The sequence below is a fragment of the Suncus etruscus genome, chromosome 20 (assembly GCF_024139225.1).
Source record: "Suncus etruscus isolate mSunEtr1 chromosome 20, mSunEtr1.pri.cur, whole genome shotgun sequence".
NCBI classification, from domain to species: domain Eukaryota; kingdom Metazoa; phylum Chordata; class Mammalia; order Eulipotyphla; family Soricidae; genus Suncus; species Suncus etruscus.
Window position 1 is genome coordinate 29822208 of NC_064867.1, and position 17558 is coordinate 29839765.

General features: G+C 50.6%; 1 protein-coding gene across 1 annotated transcript in view; it reads right to left on the reverse strand.

The window, feature by feature from the left end:
- The window catches only part of COPG1 (COPI coat complex subunit gamma 1), a 28383-nt gene extending 14569 nt beyond the window's left edge, over positions 1 to 13814 (reverse strand). Inside the window, exons 1-13 of the mRNA XM_049766502.1 lie at positions 13660 to 13814; positions 12722 to 12774; positions 11742 to 11822; positions 11459 to 11530; positions 11290 to 11369; positions 10086 to 10161; positions 9833 to 9925; positions 9366 to 9452; positions 7578 to 7735; positions 6850 to 6983; positions 3839 to 3906; positions 3332 to 3520; positions 663 to 758 (exon numbers count right to left, since the gene is read on the reverse strand). Of these exons, the coding sequence (XP_049622459.1) occupies positions 663 to 758; positions 3332 to 3520; positions 3839 to 3906; positions 6850 to 6983; positions 7578 to 7735; positions 9366 to 9452; positions 9833 to 9925; positions 10086 to 10161; positions 11290 to 11369; positions 11459 to 11530; positions 11742 to 11822; positions 12722 to 12774; positions 13660 to 13696 (1224 nt within the window). The 5' untranslated portion in view covers positions 13697 to 13814. The remainder of the gene's footprint in view (positions 1 to 662; positions 759 to 3331; positions 3521 to 3838; positions 3907 to 6849; positions 6984 to 7577; positions 7736 to 9365; positions 9453 to 9832; positions 9926 to 10085; positions 10162 to 11289; positions 11370 to 11458; positions 11531 to 11741; positions 11823 to 12721; positions 12775 to 13659) is intronic.
- Between the last annotated feature and the right edge of the window lie 3744 nt (positions 13815 to 17558).

Below are 17558 nucleotides of genomic sequence, written 5' to 3' on the forward strand. Positions count from 1 at the left end.
TGGATCTCAGCTGACAGACAGCCCCCGCAAACCACTATTACTTCCTCCCTCCTCCTACTCATGGAAGAATTCCAAGACACAGAGATAACGAGTCCTCTAATGCTGGGGACCAGAGGCTATTTTGGGACAAAAAAGCCTGGAGACCACAACTCCTCCACAAGCACTTTTGTACCTTTAAATAAAAGCAATTTTGTTAAAACCTCCAAGACAGGTAGTCTATATAAGTGAGTCACCCACTCAAACCAGGAACAAAAATGGAACCAATAATACATTATGGGTATCAGTTACACGAGAAGCTGTACCCCTGGCATGGCACAGACATGTCTGCTCACCAGTGGTTTGACATGTGTGGTTTGGCAGTGATCACAGCCCAGGGGTTGAAGGCCACGGCTCCTGAAGACAGCTGCCCGTTAGACTCAGGCACCCACTGTGTCTTGAAAGCCAGCCAGCATGCGTCATTACAGTATAGTTATTACTGTGACTTTGAGGAACTGGTGTATGTTTATTTTCCACCCAGGAGCAATTTTTTATGGGCACCAGGCACAAGGAAATTCATCCAGTTAACAGGATGGCTGGATTCCTTCGGGAAGAAGTGCCGAGCCCCTTCTCTCCCTGTACCAGGAGGCGAGCACCTCAAACACCCCGAGTGCCCCCATTCTCACCTCTTCCCGAAGCATGGTGAACAGAAAGTTCATGAGGACGGCGTGCTTGCGAGGGTACTTCTGGCAAAGGGCGCTGATGGCCTGGACAACCACCACCTGTGACAGACAGAACGTGTGAGCAGCAGAAACATTGCCTGGTCCTAATGGGACAGGACAAGGAGACCAAAGGGCCACATGTGCCCTAGAAGACTCTCTGGGGAGAGGTGATGGGCCACCCCCTCAGGTCCTATGGTAAAGGGCACCTCTTTTTTTTGTTTTGGTTTTTAGATCAAACCCAGCAGTGCTCAGGGGTTACTCCTGGCTCTGTACTCAGATATCACTCCTGGCAGGCACGGGGGACAATATGGGATGCCGGGATTCGAACATACATCTGTCTGTCGGCTCAGCTGCATGCAAGGCAAACGCTCTACTGCTGTGCGATCTCTCTGGCCCCCGGGCACCTCCTTTTTAATCCCCCTCCTGCTTCTTTCTCCCCAGCTCAGGTCTACCGTATGTCTCCATCTGGTTTCCACAGGCCCCTGAATTTATATGTGATCCCAACCACTGTCACCTCCCTGTGCCTCATTCAAGACGCCCTAAACCCATTCACCACACAGAAAGAAAGCATCCCCTCCACGCTGTTCTCTTCTCCCACATGCTCTGGCCCATAGTGTGGTTCAGATGCCATTCCTGTGCCTGCATTGCTCTTCATGACTTCTGCTGAATAGGCCCACAGGACCCTCCAAATGGTTCTAAATCTGCCTTATGGGAGGGTGGGAGATTTTGGCCCATACCCAGGACACACAGGGTTTATTTACTCCTGGTTATGCTCAGAGATTACTCCTAATGAGACGTGAGTTGCCCTATGGGTTGCCAGGGATCAAACCCCAGTTGGCCGCGTGCAAGACAAAGATAAGTATCTTCCCAGCTATGCAGTCAGTCTTTCTAGCCCCATGCTCCAGCTCTTTTTTTTTTGGGGGGGGGGGGAGGGAGGGAGCACTCCCGGCAGCACTCAAATATTACTCCTAGCTCTGTACTCGAAAATTATTTGCCCTGGGGCTGGAGCAATAGCATAGCAGTTGGGTGTTTGCCTTGGACATGGCAGACCTGGATGCACCTGGATTCGATCCTGGGCATCCCATATGGTTCTCTGAGCCTGCCAGAGTGATTTCTGAGCAGAGTAGGAGTAACCCCTGAGCACCACCAGGTGTGGCCCAAAAATCAAAACAAAACAAAATCGTTTACCTTGCATGTGGCCGACCCGGGTTCAATCCCTGGCATTCCATATAGTCCTCCAACCCTGTCAGGTGTAATTTCTGAGCATAGAGCCAGGGATAACTCTGGAGCACCACTGGGTGTAACCAAAAAAGAAATTGAAATCACTCCTGGTAGGCTGGCAGGCTGGGGGACCATATGGGATGCTGGGGATGAAACCAGGTAGACTGCATGCAAGGAAAACACCCTACCTGCCTAGCTCCCAAAGTTTGTTTCTGCCAGCTTTGCACAATAAAATCACTACTCACGTGACTATTCACATGATGTGGAAAAAACCTCTAACCATATGAATTAAGCCTGTTATTTTGATAACTATAAAGGAACTAAATTCTAGAATTTTAGACCAGAGTAGTGGCTGCTGTGAGTTAGGGTAGGTGGGAAATAGGCAGTAATAAAAGGAACCCTGATAGGCTAAAACAATAGTACAGTGGGTAGGGCACTTGCCTTTTATGTGGCTGGCCAAGGTTCAATCCCTGGCACCCCAAATAGTCCCACAAACCCTCCAGGAATGACCCCTAAGTGCAGAACCAGGAGTCAGCCTTAAACACTGCCAGGTGTGGTCCAAACACCAAAAAAATAACAATAAAACAAACAAAACAAAAACATAAAAGAGAATTAGGAAGTGCACTGGGTTGGGTTTCTGGGATATACTGATCTTTTTTGGGGCCACATCTGGTGATACTCAGGGGTTACTCCTGGTTCTGCGCTCAGAAATTGCTCCTGTCTTGGGAGACCATATGGGACGCCGGGGATCGAACTAGGTCCGTCCTGGGCCAGTCACGTGTAAGGCAAGCGCTCTACCGCTGCACCATCACTCCAGCCCCAGGAATCTACTGATCTTAAAGTTGTGAAGGCGTGGGGCCGGAGAGATAGTATGGAGGTAAGGCGTTTGCCTTTCATGCAGAAGGACAGTGGTTCGAATCCCGGCATCCCATATGGTCCCCTGAGCCTGCCAGGGGCGATTTCTGAGTGTAGAGCCAGGAGTAATCCCTGAGCACTGCCCGGTGTGTCCCCCAAAAAAAAAAAAAAAGTTGTGAAGGCAAATGGGGATTTAGGGGATGTGGCTCAAAACAGAGTATACTCGTCACACAGATGAGTTCCAACCCCTCCACCAAGTAAAATCACCAAGCGTGATTCCAGGCCAAGTAACCCAGGTTGCAACTCTAGCTGTGCAGCAGCAAAGACCATGAGGCAGGACTGTCCCCAGGCTGGAGCTGTGAAAGGCATGACAGGGAAATGTCTTGGTGGCTTTGGGGTGGGAATACAGGCCTGGGGTAGGGAACAGGGATTAGGAACATAAGCTGGCTCGGGGCATGGCAGGTAGTAGAACACAGGCACAGCAGAGTAGAGGGCAGGCACATAAGTCTGACACCCCAGCCCAATCCTGGAGCCTGCCTGCAGGTGTCCTAAGGTACCTTGAACTCATCAGAGATCTCGGACATGAAGGAGGAGATCTGCTTCATAAGGCGGTCAATACTGCTCTCGCTGCCCGTCTTGAGGAGTGTGGTGATGGCCAGTGTGGCAATGCTGCGGTTCGAATCTGTGACCAGGTTCTCCAGGTCCAAGTTGCAGGCTGTCACGGCTGACGGGTGTTTCATGGCCACCTATTTGCGGAAGGCATGGTCAAGGAACTACAAGGGCTGTCAAGGGCTGGACCTAGCACATCTGTTAAGGCGCTTGCTTGGCACACAACTGACCCCGATTTGATCCCTGTCTCATATGAGTGGTCCCTTGACCAAGAACAATCCCTGAGTACAGAGCCAGGAGTAACCCCTGAGCACTGCAGGGTGTGCCCAGCCACAAGACAAGGTCACTGAGTGGGCTTGGCCTAATCAGAGAAGCTAACGTCACCCTCTAGTCCAGTGCAAAAATAGCCAATGTCCCTCCCATGCCCAGTCACTCTCCAACCCGGGGCCCATCACCTTATTGAGGGTGCGGACAGCAGCATAGCGGAGGGCAGCCTTTGGGGAGCTGCAGAAGAGCTGGAGCACTGTGGGGAGACAGACTAGATGTCAGGCTGCCTTTTGCTGGTCAAACCAAAGCTCTCCCCAGTATGGAAACCCCAGACCCACCCAGATAACCACCATTATCAGAGATGGATGTTACTGGTCCCACAGAAGGTCCCATCATTTCTCAAAACCTGCAACTCAAGGAATCAAATCAATAGTACAGTGAGTAAAGGACTTGTCTTGCATGCGGCTGACCTGGGTTCATTCTAGAGCATCTCAAATGGGCCCCTGAGCACTGCCAGGAGTCAGCCCTGGGCACCATTGGGTGTGACCCCCAAAACAATAAAACAAAACAAAGCAAAAAATAAATTACTGCAACTCAAACTCTCCTGCCATGGAATCTCGGCTCTATCTGGGCCTGTCTTTCTCCAATGCTCTCTGCTTCTCTCTGTCCTGCTTCATATTCCAAGACCTCCTTCTCTAAACTCGTCTACTTGCCTCCGAGCACACCATTGCCTGCTTTCTACTTCAATACAGGGCACAGCTGGACCCCTAGGCCAGAGCCCATCTAGGTCATTCCTTGGGGACCTCTGATGGCCTGGGATCCGATGGGGCTGGATTTCCTTGTTCATCTGTAAGGTATCCCTTCCACCAAGGCCCTAAGCTTTCTGTTAATGGTCAGACCTGCCCACACCTGGGATTGGTGGGAGGGGAATCTTGAATAAAGAATAATAGAGTTTGGCTGGGGGGAAGGGAAGAAAGAGGCAAAGAGCCAGAGAAGAAGCAGCAAGAGAAAGCTGCTTGGAAAAGGCTGAGACTTCCCTTAACACTGAGAAGACTTAACAACAACAACGACTTGCTTACAGGACAGGGCTTCCTGCATTGCCCTTTAATGGTGAGGTGAAACGAGAGGACACTCCACATCCTGACTTCAATGTAGGATATGCAGATTCCAGGATCTTTAATACAGAAACATGATACCAACAACAGAGACTGTGTGAAAAATAAAAGTGTGTTGGCACTACAGACAATGTCTTGGATTGGACGATCTAGCTTGCCTGGAGCCTAGAGTTGGTCTTATGCCAGGAAACTTCAGGGGTCAGGTCTTTGTATTTAGGCCAAGGTTATTCCTTTCCATGCCCCTCATATTTTGGTGGGCTTATGCAAACAACAATTGCCACTCTAACACCGTTTTTATTGTGCTCCTTTGACTCTAATCCTTAAAAAAAAAAACACTTAAAATTTGAGGTTAACTTAAGCTAATATGCATGTACATGGAAATGTAAAAAGTACTATGCCTCTAATGTTTAAGGAGTTACATAAGTTTTATGGCTTTAGATTGCCTTGTGTGCTGTTAAGAAATATTATAATGTGTTACAATCTGGGGACTTGAGGGACAAAGTAATTGTACATGGATTCTGTTTTATTTATCTTAATGTTCTTTGGCTGAAAGTTCAAAGTTAAGATATCAGCAAGGGGACTTCTTCTGAGAATTATGTTATGGCTGATTGTCCTTCTACTGTAACTTTACCTTGTCCTCTTTCTTTGCATCTTTGTTCTCATAATTAAAAATAAAAAATTAGGGGCCGGAGAGATAGCATGGAGGGTAAGGAGTTTGCCTTTCATGCAGAAGGTCATCGGTTCGAATCCCGGCGTCCCATATGGTCCCCCGAGCCTGCCAGGAGCGATTTCTGAGCGTAGAGCCAGGAGTAACCCCTGAGCGGTGCCGGGTGTGACCCAAAAACCAAAAAAAAAAAAAATTAGGGCCCGGAGAGATAGCACAGCGGCGTTTGCCTTGCAAGCAGCCGATCCAGGACCAAAGGTGGTTGGTTCGAATCCCAGTGTCCCATATGGTCCCCCGTGCCTGCCAGGAGCTATTTCTGAGCAGACAGCCAGGAGTAACCCCTGAGCACCGCCGGGTGTGACCCAAAAACCAAAAAAAAAAAAAAAAAAAAAAACAAACAAAAAAGAAATTAGGGCCTGGAGAGATAGCACAGCGGTGTTTGCCTTGCAAGCAGCCGATCCAGGAACTAAGGTGGTTGGTTCGAATCCTGGTGTCCCATATGGTCCCCCGTGCCTGCCAGGAGCTATTTCTGAGCAGACAGCGAGGAGTGTAACCCCTGAGCACAGCCGGGTGTGGCCCAAAAACCAAAAAACCAAAAAAAAAAAAAAAAAAAGAAAAGGCTGAGCATAGAAGCCATGTGAGGAAATGTACATGGCGGATAGGGCCATAGAATAAACCAAGCAGGGGGCGAGAGTGATAGCGAAGAAGTAGGATGTTTGCCTTGCACGCGGCTGAACCAGGATGAACCTCAGTTCAATCCCTGGCATCCCATATGGGCCCCCAAGCCAGGAGCAATTTCTGAGCACATAGCCACCCCTAAACGTTACTGGGTGTGGTTTCAAAATAACAACAAAGAATAAACCAAGCTGTATCCAATGAAACTTTAACTGACGGCTTTTCTCCTCCATTATCCTGCATTTTCAGATCCACAGACCGAAGGGCCTAGAGACGCTGTGCTGATGAAGGCCTCACCCAACACTAGGACTTCAGACTTCATATTTTATACTAAAACAACACCCATCTACAGAAAACTCTACACGCCCCACTATGTGCTCTCTGCTGCCAGGCACACATCGCCTGAGTTGGGCACACAGGCTCAGTGCCTACCTCTGCCTAGCAGCGCCAAAGCAGGCAAAGCCAGGCAAGTAGCGGAGTCCAGACAGCAGCCTGGGTCCCTGGAGCTAATGGCTCTCTCCTCTATCCAACAAGGTCTGGTTCAAGGTGAGCATGTCCTAGTTCCCTCCTTCGGGCTGCAGAGTAGCTCTGCAGCTTTCCTCTGCCCCAAACAGAGCCCCAGAGGGAAGATGTGTCAGAGGCCTAGCATGAGCTGGCACCGGGCAGGTACCTGCTAGAGTTCACCCACTCCCCTAATACCAGACCCCCTCGAAGGTGGCACTAGCTGAGATAAGAGGTAGGTCACCTGACACAGCCGGGGCCAGCTCCTTGGCGCTGCAGCCGGGCAGGTTGACAATGGCTGAGGCAGCTTCATACACCACCATCTCATGCTTGTTGCGAAGACAGCTCTCAATGAAGTCAAAGAGGGGGCTGTCGCGGCTACAAAGGAATGAGAAAGGGGCTAGGGTATGGCCAGCAACAGAGCACAGACTGGCCTTACATCAGGTTCCATCCCATAGGAGCCTCTGTTTTGTTTTTGTTTTGGGGCCACACCTGATAGTACTCAGCGGTTACTTCTGGCTCTGTGCTCAGAAATTGCTCCTGGTAGGCTCGGAGGACCATATGGGAGGCCAGGAATCGAAACCGGGTCCATCCCAGGTCAACTGCATGCAGCTCAAAAGTCTTTTTTTTTTTTTGGTTTTTGGGTCACACCCGGTTGTGCTCAGGGGTTCCTCCTGGCTGTCTGCTCAGAAATAGCTCCTGGCAGGCACGGGGGACCATATGGGACACCGGGATTCGAACCAACCACCTTTGGTCCTGGATTGGCTGCTTGCAAGGCAAACGCCACTGTGCTATCTCTCCGGGCCCTCAAAAGTCTTATTACCGTTCGCAGGAGCCTCTGAACATTGCAGGATTAACCCCAAGCAGAGCTGGCAAAAGCCCCAAGCAAGACCAGATATGACCCAAAGAGAACAAGGAACTGGGGCTGGCCTGACAAAGCAGACTCTTTGGGCCTGGGGAGCTAAGAATTACCTGCCATCCTCCTCCTCCAGCTGCTTGCTGGCCACCCTGATCATCATGCAGTAGGCGAAGGGGGACTTGAGGCCATGCCGGGTGAACTTGCTGATCATCTTACTGACGGCCAGGCGGTCATTCTTCCGAACATGGTACAGGAGGCCCAGCGCATGGTACTAGGGGATGGAAAGAGCAGAACACCGGCTTGTGAGCCAGCGCCAAGGAGCCGTGTCTTCTCAGGCCTCCGCCGGGTGTCCAAGGGGCTGCCTCACACAGCGGCCATGACGACTTGCCTCCCACCCAGTGCTTTGGACTGAGCCCTCCAGCACAAGGCTGAGTGTCTGTCGGTCTTGTTCCTGCTACAATCCTGGCAAGGACCTGGATGGCACCGGGAGGACAGATGTGGAACAAACAACAGGTGTCAGAGTCCAAAAAGTGGAAAGAAAAGCAGTGTCCATGGGGCAGGAGATAATGCACAGGGAATAATGCATTTGGTTGCCTTGCATGAGCTGACCCCGGGTCTGATCCCCAGCATCCTAGATGTCCCCAACTTTTTTTTTTTTTGATTTTGGGTCACACCTGGCAGCGCTCAGGGATTATTCCTGGTTCTATGCTCAGAAATCGCCCTGGCAGGCACAGGGGACCATGTGGGATGCCGGAATTCGAACCACCATCCTTCTGCATGAAAGGCAAACACCTTACCTCCATGCTATCTCTCTGGCCCCCCAACTTCCTTTTTATCCCACCTGAATGATCAGAACAGCCCATATCTGGGACAGGCAGAGGAGTCAGTCTGAAGGGAGAGAGGGGATAAAAGAGAGAGAGCCAGAGAGAGGAGAAGGATCCCAGATTATTAAACAGGAGTTGCCAGGGGGCTGGAACTCAGCAAGGAAGCATGTAGAGCAGCAGAAAAGGAGACAGAATGAGCTCAGAAGAAAGAGATGAGAGGAAAAAGACATGGCTTAGGAACAGCAGAGAGAATAACAGGCAGATAGCCAGAGGAGAAGCAGCAGAGAGAGGCTGCTTGAAAAGTTTAGAATAGAAGCCATGTGAGGAATTACACATAGTGGTTAGGGCCATGAAATAAAGCTGGCTGACTCCAAAGAAACTCTGACTGCCTGTGAAATTATTTTGTCGATACTACCCTTCTTCAGACCCCCGGAAGGGGTAAAGGTGCCGTGCCGAGAAAGGCCTCACCCCAACACGTGGACAACAGACGTTATATTTTATATTAAGTCAACAGTCTCCCAAGCACCACCAGGAGTAATTCCTGAGTGAAGAGCCAGAAGTAATCCCTGGGCATTACCAGTGCGACAAAACGAAAAAAGAAGCGCCCAGAGGGCCAGAGAGACAGCACATGGTAACCATCCAGGATGCATGCAGCCGATCTAGGATGAACGGTGGTTTGAATCCTGGCATCCCAAATGATCCACCGTGCCTGCCAGGAGCGATTTCTGAGCGCAGAGCCAGGAGTAACTCGAGTGCCGCCAGGTATGACCCAAAAACCAAAAAAAAAAAAAAAAAAAAGAAGCTCCCAGAAATAGCTCCCTCCCCGATATTTCCACATGTGACAACATGCTGGCAGGCGTGCTACACCCCTAAAACAACACTCACCTGGTCATCAGCACACCTCGTGCAAACTGCTAATAAATCTCTAACCTTCCTCCCAGCCCCCCTTTTGCCCCACCACCCAGTATGCACAGAATTCAAATCTAACTTCTCGACAGACATCACATGGTCCCCTGCCAGATGCACAAATGCTTCCGTTTTTTTAGCAGTGCCAAGGCTTGGCCGAGGGCCCCTTACCTGAACCATGATGTTATCGCTGGAGGCTGCCTCCTGGGCCTCATTCACCCAGCGCTTGACCACGTCGAAGCTGCATTTCAGCAGGTGCTGCAAGACATAGGACAAATTCAGGGGCAGGTGGCACCATGGGTGGGCTGGTTCCCAGTTTAATGCAGCACAAAGGAACACACTGCCTCTGCCCCAGGCTTGCTTCTGAGCTCAAGCCCTTGTCACCTGTGTGCCTCCTGCCCCAGCTCAAACTTTCCTCCCAGGCTCAAACTCAGTAGAATCTGTCACCCCATAGACAGACCCAGGTTGTCCAACTACGCACCCCTCCAAACCCACAGTTCCCCAGCTCCTTGCTTCACTGGGAAGAGGGGAGACCTCTGGGATGTGAGGGAATGCAAACACTTTCATTTCCCAGCCAGGAAGCAGTTTGGGTATTTCCTCTGATCTCCCAGTCTGGCCTCTGCATCCCAAATACCCACCAGGGAAGACACCAGGGCAGAGCTGGACACACTGGGGACCTTGTCCACGATGGCCTGTTTCATGTAGCGCTCGATGGCCTGGAGCATGGTGCTCTGTGGGGACACAAGGGGTGGAAGAGAGGTCAGGCCACCTCTCGGGTACACAGAGCAAGAAGCTATGCCTGCCCCTGATCCCAGCTCCTGGCTCTGACCCAAAGCATGCAGAGGGCAGAGAAGAGAGCACCAGGTGGGCAGGTGAGCAGGGAGGACTCACGTCAGTGATCTGGCAGAGAGCACGCACGGCCGGGCCCCGGTAGTTGTCCTCTTTCCCAGTCATGTCCTTGGTCAGGCTGAAGGAGGAGAAGGCGCTGTCCTCAGGCAGAAGCCAGGCCTGCTGCCCCTGGCCCCAGCCCCCTCTCTGCTGCACCTCCTGTCGCTCCATGGGACCAATAGCTCCCCCACAATGACCTTGAGCTCTTGCTCTCCATAGCTATCAGAGGGACTGTGAGGGCACTTCAGGCTGACCAGAGCACTGCCCAATGTCCCCAAAGATGCCTCCCACCCTTTCCCTTGAGCATAAAGTCTTCCACAGATAGTGCCCAGTAAGGTGGGCTTCCGTTACTCCCACATCTAGTCCTCTCCCAGCCACTGCATTGAGGACTCTGGGAGCCTGGTCCCAATCCCAGTTTCAGCTGGGTACCCTCAGGTTAACTCCTGCAGTCGCTCACACCTCTGGGACTCCTCTTCCTGAGTAGAGAGCCAGGAGTAAGTCCTGAGCACTGCTGGGTATGACTCAAACACCAAAAAAAGGAAAAAAAAAAAAAAAAAAAGAAGAAACACATTGTGTGTGTGTGTGTGGGGGGGGGAACTGGAGAAATAAGGGATAATACAGGGCTTTTTTTTGGTTTTGTTTTTGGGCCACACCCAGTGGCACTCAGAGTTCCTCATGACTCTACACCCAGAAATCATTCTTGGTGGGCTCGAAGGACTATATGGGATGCCAGGGATCAAATCCGAGTTGGCCACATGCAAGGCAACTGCTCTACTCACTGTGCTATCGCTCTAACCCAAAACAGGGCCACTAAGGTACATGCTTTGTATGTGATTGACTCCAGTTGAGCCCCTGGTACATAGTACCCCAAGATGCGAGGGTGGACATATAATCCCTAGTAATACCAGACCTTAGCCGTTCTGTCTCCTTAGGCCCTCACATTGAATGAACAGCCAAGAACTGATAGGAGAGACCTTTGGGTTCCCTATCACTGTTTGGAAGGCTCCTCTTCAAAATGAAAAAGGCAAGTAGGGCTTGTGCCCAACTTCGTGTCACAGAATGATCATGGAACCTCACAAGGCAACTGAGAGGACAATATTGCTCCAGATACATCAAATAGTACCTCCTGAGCAAGTCTACTGAAGAAAATGGCCCCGAGAATAGGGGGCTTGTCAGAGTTAGGGGCAGCAATAGTCCCAAGATTCACCTGCTGGTGACAATAATGACGTCCTCAGCAATGCTCGCCATCTCCTTGATGGTAAGATAGCACATCCGGCGTAGTGTGGGCTGGGAGACAGAGAGTGAGTTAGATCACGTGGGATGGCGAGGAACAGATCAGTTCAAGCCTTTTGGGAAAGCGGGCACAAGCCACTTACATCATTGGACTGAAAGAGTTTGGTCATAGCAAAGAAGGCCTCGGTGGCTTCTGTGGTCCCCAGGTGCTCTCCCTGTTGAATGGAGAAAGGAGGTTTGGGGTGAGTCTGAGGCATCAGAGATTCGCCATAGGCACTAAGGCAAGATTCTGGACCATGCAGTGGCACCACCAATGACAATACACTGGAAGCCCAGGTTGAGGGGACCCACAGCTGGGCCAAGGGAACCTCCTCCCCAACCCCTGCACCAAATCTTCCCCAGACCCACACCTCTCTACTCCCTTACCTGGTTTATGAGGTAAAGGATCTTGGTGAGGATATGAGCACATTTCCGGGGGTTCACGGGGGTCTCGTTAAATACACGGGCCTAAAAGAAGCAATCCAGGGTCATCACCCAATGCCATTAGGCGTATGCAAGGTCTGAGAAGTGCCAGCACAAATTTATCTATTTGTTCAGACAAACTTGTGCCCCAAGAGAGATGTGCCTTTCATCCTTCTTTTCTCCAGAGTCCTAAAGTAAGTGTCCCTTAAATAGTAATTGGAGCTTGGCTCACCTATTAGCGCTCAATGCTTGCCAAGAGGAAGCAGACAACATCAATGTCATCAATGAAAGCAGGATAAATTTGGGGTTTTGTTATTGTTTATTGTATATATTTGGGGGGATCCACATCCAGTGACGCTCAGGGTTACTCCTGGCTATGCACTCTGAAATCGCTCCTGGCTTGGTGGACCATATGAGACACTGGGGAATTGAACCGAGGTTTGTCCAGGGTCAGCTGCGTATAACGCAAACACCCTACTGCTGCACTATTGCTCCAGCCCCTGCCCTACTTACTTTTTTTTTTCCTACTTACTTATTGTACCATCCTCTGGCTCCATGCTTTATTAGTGTTAACTGTGTGTGTTGCTGAGAATGGAACCCAGGGCGGTGTGAGTACAAGGCAAACACTCTACCACTAAGGCACGTCCCTTGCCTCCCTGACAGTTCTTTTTTTTTTTTTTTTTTTTTTTTTTTTGTGGTTTTTGGGTCACTCCCGGCAGTGCTCAGGGGTTACTCCTGGCTCCATGCTCAGAAATTGCTCCTGGCAGGCACGGGGGACCATATGGGACGCTGGGATTCGAACCGATGACCTCTTGCATGAAAGGCAAACGCCTTACCTCCATGCTATCTCTCCAGCCCCCCTGACAGTTCTTTTAAACAACACACAGATGTGTCACTGTTTCAGCGGTATTGATAGCAGCAAACACAGAGAAAACGACACTTACCTCCTGAAGGACCGCACTCTTCTCCAGGTGCTGGAATGGGTTGGAGCCCCCACCTATTTGTGAAAGCACAGAGAAGATGGAGGCAGGCTGGGATATCTTCAGGCAGTCATTTTAATAGTGCCTGGGTAAGCTCAAAGGCAACAGGCATGGAAGACGAGGCTTCCCAACAAATATAAGACTACAGCGTCCACCATGGTCTTGCAAAAGGCTCCAATAAATCTTCATCCCCGTACCCCCATCTTCCTGGTACTCTCAAAGTATCCTGCCTGGCCTTCTCCTGTACAATATGCACATGAGATCTTCAATTCCCTAGGTGGGTTGGAACCACTGCTTCTGCATCAAAAAAGCCTGCCTTTGAGAAAGGTGTCACTTTCCCAAATGGTGACAGCTCATCATTTCCATCTATCAAGGTCTTCCCCCTCTGTTTGTTACCAAGTCTTAATTCTCCCAGTCCGGGCACAGGGTACCTCACACGTCCCCCATGGCAGGCAACAGGCCGCTGGGTATCTGTCTTGCTAATTTAATGCACAAATGAATCAATAAGGGGGATCTCAATAACAGAACAAATTCCTCTGTGGATCACAGCCCCGTGGAGCCAAAACCAAGGCAACCCCAGCTACTGCCAACACACCCCAGAGCAGCTTGGTCCAGCTCCTTTCTGACAGCTGGGGAAACTGAGGCACAGGAATGAATGCACCTGACTCGTCATCCAAGGTCACCCAGAGAATCTCAGCAGAGATTACCAATTTGGGGAGCAGTGAGAGATGCTCTCGGGACCCCGAGATCATCAGCCAAGCCCCGACCCGCCGGGGATTTGCATGCAAGCCCCTGTGCTCACCCCAGGGCCTTGATCAAGGGGGTGGGCGGGGCAGGGTCCTGCATGGATCCCCCTCGGAGGGCGCTGAAAGTCGCCTCCGAGCAAGCCTGGGCCCTCTTACCCGACTCCTCATCCTTCTTGTCGAATTTCTTGAGCATCTTGGATCAGAAGATGCCCCCAAGATGCCGAGGGCCGAGCGGGTACGGGTTCGAGGTTCCCTAGCGGGTCCTCACGGGCTCCTTCCGGCAGGCCACGTCGCCCGGGCTAGTGCGCAGGCGCAACCTGCTGTCCGCGCAGGCGCGATATGCACTCCGCGCAGGTGCAAACCGTTCTCTCTTCGCGCAGGCGCAACCTACTCTCTCCCTCCGCGCAGGCGCAACCCGTTCTCTCCGCGCTGGCACGACCCGCTCTCTCTCCGCGCAGGCGCGACCTACTCTCTCCCTCCGCGCAGGCGCACATTGCGCCGGACTTTTTTTTTTTTTTTCTTTTGGGCCCGGCATTGACCCTTTCCTCGCCGCTGGGCTGCTAAGCAAACCAGGGAAAAAAAGCAGGTCTCGGGCCCGGAGAGATAGCACAGCGGCGTTTGCCTTGCAAGCAGCCGAACCAGGACCAAAGGTGGTTGGTTCGAATCCCGGTGTCCCATATGGTCCCCCGTGCCTGCCAGGAGCTATTTCTGAGCAGACAGCCAGGAGTAACCCCTGAGCACCGCCGGGTGTGGCCCAAAAACCAAAAAAAAAAAAAAAAAAAAAAAAAAAGCAGGTCTCATTAAACCTGTACTTACCCAACGCTGCGCCTGTTGCCCTCCCTATTCGTTGCAAGTCATTCCTTGCCCCATTCCTCTGCAACATAAGGCTCTGTCCTGCCACCTAACTGGCAGGTCACTGTTGCTGTCACCTTCTCCTGGGGGGCCTCCAGGAGAGATGCTATGTTTCTCCCTACTTTCTGCCTCCACTGCCTTTTTCTTCTTCTTCTTCTTTCCTGCTTTTATTCTCCTACCAATTGTTGTCCTGGATTGTGGTGGCAATAGTAGGTGCTCAGTAAACTCTCTCTCCTTCATGTTTGAGGTTGCTTTTCTGATTCCAACCTGCCTTCTCTTACATCCACATCCACTGCATCTGCTGTGCCTCATTAACTCCCAGGGATCTGACCTTAATCAAAGTCAATTATCCGCATAGACACTTTCTTAGTTTTTTCTCACTAATTGGGGGTCTTTCTATGGGGCGACTTGCTGGGCCTTAGGTCCCCTAACATCAGCAGCAGGAAGGAATGGACATGGGGACATCAAAGAATCACCTGGGAACACACACACACACACACACACACACACACACACACACACACACAGCAGTTAGGGTCAGGATGGCACATGGCTGGCATTGGCTGCTGCAGAGCCGATGATTGGGATTGGCAGAGGCACTAGATGCATGGCATCGACTTGCCTGATGAAGAAAGGAACCCAGGTGAAGGAGCAGACTGTCTTTGCAGACTCCTGGGCTGCCTACCGGAAAGTCTAGAGATGCCGAGATGAAATTATCCCAGATCCAGAAACTTCTACCAGCAACCCCACCCCTTAAATGAAGGCAACAGTGAGGTCCCAAAGAAGATGAAGGTATCTAGTGTAGCTAAGTGATTGACAACAGGGCTGGAGCAATAGTACAGTGCATAGGGTGTTTGCCTTGAATGCTGTCAGTGGGTTGACCCTAATTCCAACCCTGTGTCCCATATAGTTTCAGTGCACCGCCAGGAGAAATTCTCAAGTGCAGAGCCAGGAATAACCCATGAGCACCTCCAGGTGTGACCCCAAACTTCTCATCCACCCAATAAAAATAATAATTGACAACATCCAAAATGCTAGATGAATTATGTGGTTCTACCAAAGGCAGTTTTCTGCAACATCTTTCTGGGGAATGAGAACTTGTAGTGGTTCTGAATATAAACCTATAGATCACTGCAAGGATAATATACTTTCTGGGTCCTGAGTGATAACTCAGCCGGTTGAATATGTGCTTTGCATGCTGGAGGCTTGTATTTTATCCCTACCGAGCATGGTCACCTGAGCCAGGAGCTTTCCTGAGTGCAGAACTGGGAGTTGCCACCACCACCCCAAGTTCAGCATTGCTGGGTGTGGCCTTCAGGCAAAATTCATTGCCATTCTTCATGATATGGCTGAGTCCTTATAGAAACACAGCAAGCAAAAGTATAATAGAAACAAAAGGAATTATTTGTGTATACAGTTTCTTATTTCATAAATTGGAGATATTGAGATATGCCATGGAATTCACTATGTGAAAATGTACGATTTTTTTTTGTATCCTAGTAGATTAAAAATGAATAAGCTGGGGCCGGAGAGATAGCATGGAGGTAAGGCGTTTGCCTTTCATGCAGGAGGTCATCGGTTCGAATCCCGGCGTCCCATATGGTCCCCCGTGCCTGCCAGGAGCAATTTCTGAGCCTGGAGCCAGGAATAACCCCTGAGCACTGCCGGGTGTGACCCAAAAAAAACCACAAAAAAAAAAAATTAAAAAAAAAAAAGAAAAAAAAATGAATAAGCTTGGGGCCGGGAGGTGGCGCAAGAGGTAAGGTGCCTGCCTTGCCTGCGCTAGCCTTGGACGGACCGCGGTTCGATCCCCCGGTGTCCCATATGATCCCCCAAGCCAGGAGCGACTACTGAGCGCATAGCCAGGAGTAACCCCTGAGCATTACCGGGTGTGGCCCAAAAACCAAAAAAAAAAAAAATGAATAAGCTTGGGGCCGGTGAGGTGGCGCTAGAGGTAAGGTGTCTGCCTTGCAAGTGCTAGCCAAGGAAAGACTACGGTTCGATCCCCTGGCGTCCCATATGGTCCCCCCAAGCCAGGGGCAATTTCTGAGCACTTAGCCAGGAGTAACCCCTGAGCATCAAATGGGTGTGGCCTCCAAAACAAAAAGAAACAAACAAAAAAAATGAATAGGGGCCGGAGAGATAGCACAGCGGTGTTTGCCTTGCAAGCAGCCGATCCAGGATCTAAGGTGGTTGGTTCGAATCCCGGCGTCCCATTTGGTCCCCTGTGCAACAACAACAACAACAACAAAATGAATAAGCTTGAGAGATAGCTCAAAGGGCTAGAGCACAAGCTTTGTGCATGTGAAGCACAGATTTGATCTTCAGCAACCTGGGTCTTCCAGAAAGTATGCACTTTTTTTTTTTTTTTTTGGTTTTTGGGCCACACCCGGCAGTGCTCAGGGGTCACTCCTGGCTGTCTGCTCAGAAATAGCTCCTGGCAGGCACGGGGGACCATATGGGACACCGGGATTCGAACTAACCACCTTTGGTCCTGCATCGACTGCTTGCAAGGCAAACGCTGCTGTGCTATCTCTCCGGGCCCAAGTATGCACTTCTTAAGACTATCTCCATGGCTAATGTCCATTTCCACCTATTTTTGCCTTTTTTTTTATTTGATTGGGGGCCACACCTGCAAGTACTCAAGGCTTCTTGATCTGTGCTCAGGGATCCGTCATGGTAGGTCTTAAGGTGCCAGGCAAGCTTCCTACCCATTCTACTATCTCTCCAGCTCTCCTACTTTTGACCCCTTAGGAGTAAGGTTGTAAGCTCTTGTTGCTAGCAGACCATTCTCATATTTCATTTGTTCTGAACGTTGAGTTAGCTACACATTGTCATCTAAATAGATATTTCTTTCTTTATGGGGGCGCTGTTTGTGTCACAACCAGCAGCGCTCTGGGGTTCCTCCTGGCTCTATGCTCAGAAATCACTCCTGGCTGGCTCAGGGTACTATATGGGATGCCGGGATTCGAACCACCGACCTTCTGCTTGCAAGGCAAACACCTTACCTCCACACTATCTCTCCAGACCCGACCTTAAACATTTTAATGTGTGTTTGTTTTTGTTTGGAGGGCCATACCTGGGTTTGTGTTCCAAGCTTAACTCCTGACTCTGAACTCAGTATCATTCCTGCCAAAGCTTGGGGGACCATATGTGGTGCTAGGGATTGAATTCCTTGGGTGTGCTATCTATCTGTTCTGTAT